This window comes from Brassica rapa, chromosome A04 (genome assembly GCF_000309985.2).
Source record: "Brassica rapa cultivar Chiifu-401-42 chromosome A04, CAAS_Brap_v3.01, whole genome shotgun sequence".
Classification (NCBI taxonomy): domain Eukaryota; kingdom Viridiplantae; phylum Streptophyta; class Magnoliopsida; order Brassicales; family Brassicaceae; genus Brassica; species Brassica rapa.
Window position 1 is genome coordinate 18872688 of NC_024798.2, and position 12476 is coordinate 18885163.

Below are 12476 nucleotides of genomic sequence, written 5' to 3' on the forward strand. Positions count from 1 at the left end.
CTTCTACTGTTGCTTATGTCAGCAAACCCGAAGAATCCTCAACTCTGGTCTGTGATCACCCTAGCTTCAGCATCACCAAAAAAGTTACAAAATCTGTGACTTGTGCCATCCACGAGGAGCTCCCCCCCCCAAAAGGACCAAATGCATCCTGAAGCTTTTCATTTGTTGGCATTGTTGCACAGAGGTACAGCCAGCGAGTTTCATATGGAATAACAACTCTTTATATTGAAAGGCCTTGAGATAAGTCTTTATAAAGTAAACAAGTTATAGCTCCATCCAGAGAAATTAAATACGACGGTCCTGAAAGCAATCCACAGCTCAGAGAACACAGCCATATTGTTCTCTTAAGGGTTCCATATATTTCGAGGCTTGCCATAGTAGTAACCAAGAAGGAATACCCAAACACAAAGACGATGATGACTAACATCCAAAGGCACTAAAACTCAATAATCTCCAAAATTCATTATCACAGAAACGGGAAACTGGCAAATGGGTCTAAAAGGCACAAGATACTGCCTTCAAAATCTCACATTACATTTCCCCAACTTATTTAAAGAAACAGAAAAGAACTTATTTTCTACAAGTCTACAAATCCTTATGACGGTTCTATTTATTTATTTTTTTTTCTTTTCTTGTGTCTTTTTACAAACCTGGAACTGTTCTGGGAACTCCTTTTGTCAACCTACAATCTATTTTCAAAACATTACAAAAAGAAATCAAAAGCCCCCACGAAAGAGCAGAGCACCCCAAAAAATAAAAGAAGAGGAAAGATCCGAACAACAAAATCCAGACGAATCTCTTTGAAGATCAGATGAGAGCTGTTGATTCTGATAGACTCTTTGGTACTTTCTTCTCCAGCATTGAGGTTCCTTTGAAGACTGTAAGCTGCACTTCCTTTTGGTAATTCTGCAACTGCAAAAAAAAACACCATTTTGATTGTTTGTTAGACTTGCTAAACCAACTGTACATATATATGCATGACTATCATAAACTATTATATATGCATGACTATCATAAACTAGTAACACATCACTCCAGAACAAATCTTAACCTAATAGTAATGATCCGAAATCGAAAAGTTTCACTTACTTGCTGCTCAGTCATCTTTGTAAAGCCAAACTTATTTGTCCATATAGACTCGGCTTCTTCAGCTGCTGGAAGGACCAGGTTCTCAACATTTAGAGAAGAAAGAAGATTCTCCACACAAGCAAACAGCCCTTGGAAGTAGCCCTACATACCATTTTCACAATAACAAGTTTTTTAAATCCATAGATCAAAACAAAGGAGACAAATGGGTTGAACAGAAGCTTTACCCTTCCTTGGTACTCTCTGCTTGTGGCTACCATAGGAAGTTCAGCAACTTGCTGACCAAAAATTCTCAGCAGCGCAGCAGACACAACAAGAGAACTACATGCACATCATGAAACAAAGCAATTAGCATAGGAAACATAGAAGTAAGAGGAAAAAAAAAGAAATAAACAGAAGGAAACATACTTTACAATCAGGACCAAACAGTACATTCCTCCAAACTCCTGACCTGATATATTTCTCCTGTAAGTAGGTCATAAAAATGACAAGACAAATCAGCTACTGACAAACATAGATGCTGTATCAGAGTTTATCACGTCATAACTTACCCATACACCATGACAGGAATGAGATCACGACCAGACTTCGCAACAATGGGATCAAAACATTCCTAGAAGATTAGAAAGATAAGAATTAGGTAACATGTTTGTTCTACGTTTATCAAATTCAAATATGAAGAGAGAAATTGACCAGGTATATAGCCTGAGAGCACATCTCTAACAAGTATTAACACAAGATAATTGGAACACATCTGAAGTCAAGACATACCCTGAAGATAACAGCCGCTCGTGAAAGTAAAGGCAGATGCTCTGGGTATCGACTTTTTCCACTAAGTATCCTCCATTCGACTGTATCCCCATCCTCTGTAATTATTCCTTTTTCTCTGTCTTTTCTGCGTATCATTTCTGACAGAGGTCCAGGAATAGTTTGTGGCCCACATGACACAGAACTCTGAACTGCCGTGTGAATCCTGCTGCAGCCGTTACAGCAGAACCATTTCTCTTGCGGTATTTCCTACAGCATAAAGGAACGAGGTTGAGAAAAGTTGCATAACCTCGTAAGCACAATCCATAAGAAGACAGCCTTACGCAACTTACTTTTAAATCACAGAGCCCATTCTCTCGAAGACAACCAACATGGTACTCTTTCTCACACTTCAAAAGAAATGAAGAGCACTGTCAGAAAAGGCTAAACTGGTAATGGTAAGAGTTTGAATAAAAGAGATCAAGAGAGTCACCTGGTCACATAGAATAACAGTCCTTTCATCAAATCTTCCGATGCTAAAATCATGGGACCTATCAACAATAAAAGAAAGTGAACACCGTAAGCAGCAAGCACCACAAATACAAATCATGAACAGTAATCAAAACTGTCTGTTGCAGTCTGTACATGTATGTAGATATTTCACAACTGATAAAATCCATACGAGAGGGTTGACTATAGGTATGCAACAAACCTGCAGAACACGCAGCCTCCAATTTCGCTTTCTGGAGCTTTAACGACTCTAGACAGTCTTATGAGTATAGGCTTAGAGTTGCCAGAAGGACCATTAGCAGTAGCCTTTTTACTAGATACAGATCCATCACTGCAGCTCGAACAGTACCATGTACCTTCAGGCATAGACTGGAATTTTAAACAAGCTGCACATGAAAAGAAAAAATGAAGGATCAGAAGCAGAGAATAACACGAGAACTAAACTGAATTAAAATCAACGTATCTAATCTCAAAAGAAAATGGTTTAAGAGAGCTAGTCTAAACTTCCATATGCTTCATGATTAAGGATTTCATTTTGGTGCTTTAGCAACTTTCAGTAATGTAAAAGAGTAAACGAGTAAGAGTAATATACTCCGTCAATATCTTACCTGTATGGAATGCTTGAGGGCATCCAGCACAAAGCAGTAAATCTCCACCATCCCCACATATAGAACACATGTCATCACTGTCACCGGTTGTGATGACTTGTCCATTTGCCAACGATAAGGCTATATCGTGCAAAGACAATCCGGAAGAGATAAAGATATGACGATAGCTGCAAAAGGATACAAGCACTTCAGATACGCATTCCAACGATTAGGTAAAAATGACATAATTATTGGATAAAACTTACGGTTGTCGTCTACCAGCCATTCCAGCATGTGCTTCGAATTGCGAAGGACTAATCTGTTGTACATAGGTTCATACAAAAAATTAGTAAAACTATCTCTAAAGTTCAAACTTAGTCTGGTGGACAGTCCACTGAGCCACTGGATCCATCACTTACCTCTTTATTGCAGCAGCTACATACTATACCATTTCCTTGCTTGTAACCCGCTAGAAGTTTCTGTAGGGAAAGCAATTGTTTACTAAGCTGAACTAAATGTCAGTGAAAATAGGCCATTTGTCAGAAATAACAAACCTGCGTTTTCACATAGTAGGCCAATTCAGTCCCGTCCGGCAACCCATTGGGCATAAACACCAACCGATGTAAATCATTGTCCCTGGAAACATAGATTTAAAGATTTAAATGCTAACAGAAACACACAAGAAATGAGGATGATAAAGAAAACAACACAAACCTTTTTCTATTGCTTCCTTCAGTAACTTTCTTATGGCAACCCGTACCAGATACATGAGAAGTAACCCTACAGTATTAGCGACCAAATCAATTTCTACATCTCCTTAGATAATTGTCTTAAGGACCATAACTGGCACCTAGATTTCTAACAGTAATTAATTGTAAATGAAAATTTTGCTGAGAAACATACTTCTTCTTTGCTATCCGCTTCGGCTCATATAATGCGTCTGTTTCATATGTTTTCTCTCGATAATAATGATTTTCCAGCGAGTATGGAGTAAGAGAGCATGGAGTAAGGTTCTGACTTTCATCATGAGATTGACCATTATAACTGCAGTTTTCAACACGAATCACTTTTAGATAGCAACACAAAATGGTAGCTTTACGTTAACCAAAATATATTAAAACAGAACACGTAAGTCACTACAGGGTCCATGTATCACTGACTATCAATTCTTATTAAAATTCCCCAATACAAACCAGTAGTAAAGGTGATGATACCTGACAGAGGAATGTTCCATGATACGGTTCCTGTCAGAAATACTATTACTCTGTTCGAAACTTGCTGCAAGAAAAAAAAAAGAAAACAGATCAGGCTCAGCACTTCTCTACTATTAGAAACTTAAATGATTTCAAAAGAAAAATCTACGGCAGATGCACCAACAATCTAGACACCTGGCCATCACCTTTCCAAGCTTGTAAGCCCTCCTCACACAGAGCAGAACCAGCCACATTCCTTATCACATCCTCGAAAACACCGTGAGGAGCAGTCTTCAGCTCTTGAACTATGCTATACACCGCCCTTCCATTCTCCAGAAATATATGATTATTAGGATGCTTGGTCTTTGCACCAGCGTGCAGCTCAAACTCATACGCACTGAGAACCCTTTGCTGCGTAACAAAGTACAACACTTTGTTAAAACTAATCACAGAAACAAGAAACCTAATAACAATCAAAACTCACTTTCGAGAAATTGCAATTGGTACAGCCACACAAATACCCACCCGAATGGATCACTCCCTGAAGCTCTCTCTGATTACAAATCAAAGTTACAAATCAGCGAAGATTAAAAAAAGTCTAAAAGTAAGATAAAGGTTGAGACTTTACCACTCGCGGGAGTGAAATATACTTCACTGGAGCACCGTCGAGCATACCCGTCGCCAAAAGCTTCTTCACATTAGACGGGTAGCTTGTAGAAGCAACAACCTTCTTCTTCGGCAACTTCGGTAACTTCGGAGACTTCTCATCCCATGCATGCTCCTTCTTTTGTTTACTCAACTTAAACGTGATCCTCGTGACTCCCGTGGAGCTAAGATGCTTCGGAATCTCCAGCACAAACTGTTCGTTCCCGCTGCGTTCTTCGTCGCTCACGGTCTCCTCGGACCCAAAGTCACCAGAACCGGACTTAACCGGGTGGAAACGGGAGGTGTTTTCGACGGGAGAAGAGACGGGGTTCGAAATCTCCGAGACGATGTCGTCGTTGGAAGGCTCCTTGGCTTGTTTCTTGTTGGGAGACTCTTCTTCTTCTCCTTCGACGCAAAGGCGCTCCCTTTTCAGCACGGCTCCTTCCAGAGAAACTGCTCCTTCTTCTTCTTCTTCTCCCATGACTCAATAACATCCAATAGAAACAAACACTGAGAATAATGATTAGATCTGAACCTCCGTAAACCTGGGAAGGAGCTATCAGGTGAATACGACCATGAGGAAATGGATTTGGTGATCTGATTCAATACGGAGACGATGAATCGGTGAGAATCGAACGAGGGAGAGGACAGTAGCTTTGCGGATCTATAAGATCTGAAGATGAAATTTGATTGAGGAAAGGGGGAGAGGGAGAGGAAATTAGGGTTAGGGTTACGGCTAGGAGATAAGATGGGAGGGAGGGAGGGAGGGAGAAGGAACGTGCAAGGCGGCAACGAACCAGAGAAAGAAAAAAAAAACTAAAAAGCTTTCTTCCTTCGCGGTCCACAAATTTTACTTTTCAAAGCGATGAGAGAGAGAGAGAGAGAGAGAAACTACTGGATATTTTTTTTAATAGGTAAAATCTTCTTTTTCTTTTTTAATTAGACGACAAAATAAGAAGAAAATAATCAAAATTTAAAAAAGAAAAATAGTTAATGCAGAGCAGTCCTTTGGAGTTTTCATTATCACACCTTGTACCTGACTTTACTTTATGACCAATTAATATTCAATATTTCCTCCCTCCGTTTCTTAAAGTAAGATATTTTTTACGTTTATTAAGAATTTAAGAATACAATAAATATTTATAATTTAATTTAAAATTTATTTTTAATAATTTTTTAATAACTATCCATCAATAAAATTTAATCAATTCAAATATTCATAATTAATGTTTTTCAAAAATATACAAAAGTACCTTAAAAATATAGAAAATCTATTTTTATGAAATAAGAATAAACTCTAAAAAAATTTACTTTCGGTAACGGAGCGAGTAGTAATCATTTATATTCAATTTAATTTTTTTTTGAATTGATGATTATGTCTAAATATTAAAAAATTAAAATCCAATTTGATCTACTTTACAACCAATTAATATCCAATAGTAATCATTTATATTTAATTTAATTTTTCAATTGATAATTATGTGTATATATTAAAAAATAAAATCCAATTTGTTCTACTTTAGAACCAATTAATATCCAACAGTAATCATTTATATTTGATTTAATTTTTTAATTGATAGTTATGTATATATATCAAAAAAAATAAAATCCTATTTTTCTACGTAATTTAGATTTAATACTAATTTTAAGTAGGGTATACAAAATTAAGCAGAACAAATTGGATTGTATTTCTTAACTTGTATTGTGGTGGTCTAGATGGAACTTACTGAACAATTAGAAATATTAGTATTAATTTTAGAAAAAAGATGAAACTTACGGGGGTGACTATGCAAAATGAAAAGAAAAAGAAAGCAATAGAAAAGAAAATCGTGGCAGTTGCTGATGACATCTTGGAAGAAGGTACGAGAACAACAACTTTCAGTGCACTTTTTTTATTTTTTGATTTGTTCGCGGTCGTTTTCATGGGCCTTTAGAGAGAAAAAAAGAAGCCCATTAGTTTTTGCCCAACATCTGAATGCAGCAAACTGCAAAGCCATTCTCATGTATTGGTTACGTGAATCTATACTATACTAAAAGGGGGATATAAGCCATGAAGAGGGTGTCCACATAGGATAGAAAAATCAACCAATCAGAGAACCCGAAATTGCCATGTCATCTCATTTATTTTTCGTAAAAAATAAAAAAAAAATGCGAAGGTGAGAATCGAACCCGGGTTGGTATGATATATATATAGGACAGTTACCACTAAGCCATTGACACTTTCTTGGACACATATACAAGAACCACTAAGTATATAATCACAAACTTTTATGTACATTTACAATAATATGAATTCAACTTTCAAGACTCCGATACTTTGTTTTGTAAAAAAAAAATAAGTAAATGACTAAGTTAATATATTCTTAGAAAGTGTGAGAACGTTGACAAATATGAAAAAGCATAGATTTTTGTTTTCGTGACAAAGTTAAGAATTTTGTAAAATAAGTTTAACATATAAATTTTCGTGACAAATATGAAAAAGCATAGATTTTTGTAAAATTTTGACAAAACAACTCAAAACATACTTCTCTAATGTCTTAATAAAATATTATTTAAGGGTGTAATAATTAAATATATTAATTCAATAAATTTTGTAATTTATAGATAAAACAATAACACAACAAATTTTGAAATATTTGTTTAACCTATCGATTTTTTTTTCATGAGAATCCAACAAAACAAGATAAAAAAAAATTAGATTTACAAATATTTAATTACCATTTTATTCAATTTTGATTAATTTCAAATTGTCATAATGTATCTTTTTGAAGTTACAAATATGAAAAAGCATAGATTTTTACACAATTTGACAAAACAACTCAAAACATATTTTTCTAATGTCTTAATAAAATATTATTTAAGGATGCAATAATTAAATATATTAATTTAATAAATTTTATAATTTATAGACAAAACAATACCACAACAAATTTTGAAACATTTTTTTAACCAATCGATTTTTTTTCATGAGAATCCAACTAAACAATTAGATTTACAAATATTTAATTACCATTTTATTCAATTTTGATTCATTTCAAATTGTAATAATGTATCTTTTTGAAGTTACAAAAAAATAATGTTCTTTCTTTATTACACTAGCATTGTATATAGATTATATATACACAAAATAAATATAATATAACAACATAAGCTTGCTTTCCCCGATTCATATGAAAACTTTTTAAGTTATCCACCAAAGCAAATTAATTAAATCAATGAAATTGTTAAAATACAGCAAATTAATATATAATTTTATTTTAAATTAAATTATTTAAAAAGTGTATTTTCGTTAAAACAAAATAATAAATAAGTAAAACTGATTTGATGGTAATTTTTATGATATATATATATCAATTCTGTGAAAGCAATAGAAGCTTAATATGGAAATAAATCTTAAATATAAAAACCTCTAAAAATTAACAAAAAAAATTAATAAATTAAACTATGATATCACTTAAAAGCTTCTTAGACCATATTAATAAAATATTTAAGCGAAATTAGACAAATTTGATTTTTTCCAGCAAAAAGTTTATTATTAATTAGCATCAGTTATTTCAAGATGTTTAAGAAATGGTGGACAAAAAAATAGGATGGACATTAATGATATATGAACTATGAATAGTAATTTGTGAAGCAGACTTAGATAACATATCTGCACATCCATTTCCAGTCCTTTTTGATGCTTAAATTCAATTTCTTCAGAGTAGTTATTCCACAAATAGATCGTATGAGATATTGTTTTGATATGTAGATTTGTTTTTTCAATGTTAAGAAGATTGATAACTGTAAAAATGTCTCTTTCGAATATGATATGTCTATAACTGAGTCCCCAACATGAGACAAGTTTGTTTAAAAAGTAAATAATTTTATTTTTCTTATATTATATAATCAATATATATTATTTACTGATAATAAAAATATAGTTATTCATCTATCACAAATATCTATGCAAATATGTGAATCAAGTACAACAATCAAACAACATAATGATTTCCACAAAGAAAATTTAAAAAATATATTTATGTTATGTAGTCATATTTTATATTCTTTAAATAATGTAATACAATAGTATTATACATTATTTTTTTAGAATTGAGAAATACATATATCAGTTAGACAAATTAAGCGATAATTAGACAAATTTGATTTTTATTTTGTGAGTAAAAAGTTTATTATTAATTAGCATTACTTATTTCATGATGTTTAAGAAATGATGGACAAAAAAATAGGATGGACATAAATGATATATGAACTATAAATAGTTTTTTTGTAAAGCTGACTTAGATAACACATATGTACATCCATTTCCAGTTCTTTTTGATGCATAAATTCAATTTCTTCAGAACAGTTATTCCACAAAGAGATCGTATGAGATATTATTTTGATATTCAGATTTGTTTCTTGATTGTTAAGAAGATTGATAAGTGTAAAAATGTTTCATTCGAATATGATATGTCTATAACCGAGTCCCCAACATGAAACAAGTTTGTTAAAAAGTAAATAATTCTATTTTTCTTATATTATATAATAAATATATATTATTTACTGATAATAAAAATATAGTTATTCATCTATCACAAATATCTATGCAAATATGTGAATTAAGTACAACAATCAAACAACATAATGATTTTCACAAAGAAAATATAAAAAATATATTTATGTTATGTGGTCTTATTTTATATTCTTTAAATAATATAATACAATATTATACATTATTTTTTAGAATTGAGAAATACATATAATATCTTATCCGCGCGTAGCGCGGTTAAAAAATCTAGTCCTTTATAATAACCTTGAAATGTAGTCTCTTTATTATGGAAATAATTGGTAAATATATTTCTAGGGACATTATTGCATTTAAATCTTGTAATTTTGAATGTAATTTTTTCGGCTAAACGAAACAAGCTTAGAGGATTAGTTAGGAAGAGAATCGATGAGTTTGATACTGAAATCCCAAAGTTCATCGGCAAGAGATTTGTCGGTGGCGAATTTGCTCGGAGTGGTGATGTTACAGTCAGCGAAGTACTTTCCGGTGACGCCTTTCAGACTAGGATGAAGTGCTACGTAACATGTTGTTGCTGCTCCCTGAGGTATGTTCTTCCACAAGAAGAAACTCATAGCCTTGAAGACCGCTGCATTAACGTAAAAGATCGATGATTCAAAATCAAAAATATAAATGTATTAACGAGAAAAATGTTGGAATGGAAGAATAGAAAACCGGTACGTACACATTCCTAAACCGGAGTGGCGAAAGAGATTAGTAGTGACAAGTCCAGGGTGTACCGAGTTTACTGTGATGTTCACACCTTCTTCCTACACCCCCAAAACATATTAACTTCAACTAATTACTTATATTCATCATAATGTATTAACATCGCATCAAAAATTAATACCTGTAGTTTGCGAGAGAGTGCATTAGAGTGCAATAAGTTTGCCAGTTTTGATTGTCCATAAGCCTTCTTCTCCGAATATCTAAAATAATGGTAAGCATAAAGTGAGATTTAACGTTAATTGAAATTTTAGTTACTTAACCAAAATAAAATTTAAGTAAAACATACGTATCAGGGTCGTTGATGCTGTCGAACTTGATACCTTCGGTGTAAGTATAAGTATGAGCAACAGATGACAGATTCACAATCCTTCCTTCAATTCCACTTTCTCTAGCACTACTCTTCATCTTGTCCAGCAGCAGATTAGTCAACAGAAAATGACCTGGAATTCCATTTTTAATGTATAGATTGTTTAATATAAAGATTATTAATTAAATGCTTTACTAATCGCGCGCCTATATATTATACTATAGCATATTTCTTAAGAAAATCATCATGTTCTAACATGATGTTCTAGCAGCTATATAGTTGTTTGTTTTACATTTTCTCGAAACTTGTTTCTATAGATCACATGGGGACCAATTGGTGACACAACACACAAGGTAGTACATATAGAAGATTTTCCTAAGATAGTGACACACAATTGAAGTACATGTAAGCATATGATGATGTTTCCTAATAATTACACTTTTAGAAATTCATGTAACTGTATATATGTTTGATTGGTAAAAAAAAATTATTCAACTAATTCACGTTTTTATACATCTGATTTACCTTGAAGTATATTATAGTATGCTTTTATGGGACATCTTTAAAAAGCTCTGTATTTCAATTTAGTTATTTTATTAGAAATATAGAAAATGAAATCTTACCAATGTGGTTTGTTGCGAACTGTGACTCAATCCCATCTTCAGTGAGCTGGAAAGGACAAAACATAACACCTGCATTGTTTCTAAAATTTCATAGACAAACACAAATAAACATTAAAAACCTCGAAATCTTATTCAATGCAAAAGAACAAACTCAAAACTAAAATTCATATACATACATGAGTATGTTGAGAGGGAGATTAAGGGCAAGAAACTGATGGACGAAGGATCTGACGGATTTGATGGAAGAGAGATCGAGTTGAAGATAATCAATACGTGCATTAGGGTTCATCTTGAGAATCATCTCTTTAGATTCATTAGCTGCTTTTGTGTTTCTTGCAGCGATAATCACATGAGCACCTCTCAATCCTAACACTCTTGCTGCTTCCAATCCAATCCCACTTGTTCCACCTTTTTCATATTTTGTAACAATTAAAGATATTTAAAAAATATTAATAACTATATATTTAAGTTTCAATAAAAATATATTTCAATTTTTTTACAAAAATCATATTTAAAGTATTTTTTTATAATTTTAATATAATTCACTACAAATCTTATTTTGACTTACTTCTAAAATTACGGATACATAAAAGGAAATAATATCTGTGGTGTTTAATTTGTAGAACCGTTACATTTGTATGGTTGAAAATGGAAACAAACAAAAACACAATTCCGGACTTTCTCGAAATTCAAATTTAATCAAAACGTCAAGTTGACTTTCTCTTCCACTATAATCGTATTAACTACGTTCATTGAATTTATGGTAGATTTTACCTAATTTTTATTATTGGCATTATCTTTTTGGCACACAGTCTTCCACGATACCAGAAAAACTTAAGATAATTGATAATTCATTCTATTTAGCATTATCGCTTTCACGATTTGCAAAAAAAATGTAAGATGAGATTAGAAAATAAAAAAAGAACCTGTAATGATGGCAGTGAGATGATTGGCATCAATGGACTGAGTGACATCTTCAGCTGTTGAAGCTGATCCAAATCCACTCTTTCCCGCTTTTCCAGTCACCATTCCATATATTCCCATGATCTTTCTCTCTATTAAACCCTCAAAATCTTGCTGGTGAAGAAGAAGATGAACAATAAAAATGGAGAAGCAGAGAAGATTGAGAGTTTTACAGGTGGATGGTAAGGAGCAAAGGAGAGCCTGTTTGGCTATAAATAGTGTCACGCGTGAGTAGATAGAAGAGTTGCTGTTGACAGGTCCACTAAGTTTATAGCCGACAGCTAATCAAATTAATGCTAAGATCTCGTTGAATAATTAGCAAAGTACATACATTAACCAATATAGTAAGAAATCGACATAAATCTCAAAATGCCTTATATAGTTTTCGGCATGTTACTTTCCGAATTCTAAAATTAAGGTTATGCGTGAATAATGGTATATCTCTGCTTATTCATGTTTTTACGTTTAAAAACATGAATTTGATTTTTTTTTAAATTTATAATTTCCATTAACTTTCTCATTTTTACATTTTAAAAATTA

At 32.7% G+C, this 12476-nt stretch overlaps 2 protein-coding genes and 1 long non-coding RNA gene across 3 annotated transcripts; 1 reads left to right on the forward strand and 2 right to left on the reverse strand.

Moving 5' to 3' along the window:
- Positions 1–79: 79 nt before the first annotated feature.
- Positions 80–747, forward strand: LOC117133502. The gene is made up of 2 exons (XR_004457353.1): positions 80–184; positions 241–747. It is a non-coding gene; the product is annotated as an uncharacterized LOC117133502 (long non-coding RNA).
- LOC103865605 lies at positions 585–5647 on the reverse strand. Its single transcript, XM_009143422.3, has 19 exons — positions 4752–5647; positions 4608–4676; positions 4330–4534; positions 4145–4208; positions 3834–3974; positions 3645–3710; positions 3485–3566; positions 3350–3409; positions 3197–3249; positions 2952–3118; positions 2546–2729; positions 2327–2384; positions 2187–2243; positions 1858–2103; positions 1638–1699; positions 1495–1551; positions 1314–1407; positions 1090–1230; positions 585–912 (listed from the first exon to the last, which is right to left on the reverse strand). The coding sequence occupies exons 1-19, from the start codon at positions 5247–5249 to the stop codon at positions 808–810; spliced, it is 2409 nt and encodes an 802-aa protein (XP_009141670.1). The 5' UTR covers positions 5250–5647; the 3' UTR covers positions 585–807.
- Positions 5648–9452: 3805 nt separating this feature from the next.
- Positions 9453–12411, reverse strand: LOC103865606 (short-chain dehydrogenase TIC 32 B, chloroplastic). The gene is made up of 7 exons (XM_009143423.3): positions 11900–12411; positions 11150–11381; positions 10974–11053; positions 10330–10483; positions 10165–10243; positions 10000–10084; positions 9453–9903 (listed from the first exon to the last, which is right to left on the reverse strand). The coding sequence occupies exons 1-7, from the start codon at positions 12015–12017 to the stop codon at positions 9686–9688; spliced, it is 966 nt and encodes a 321-aa protein (XP_009141671.1). The 5' UTR covers positions 12018–12411; the 3' UTR covers positions 9453–9685.
- Positions 12412–12476: the final 65 nt, after the last annotated feature.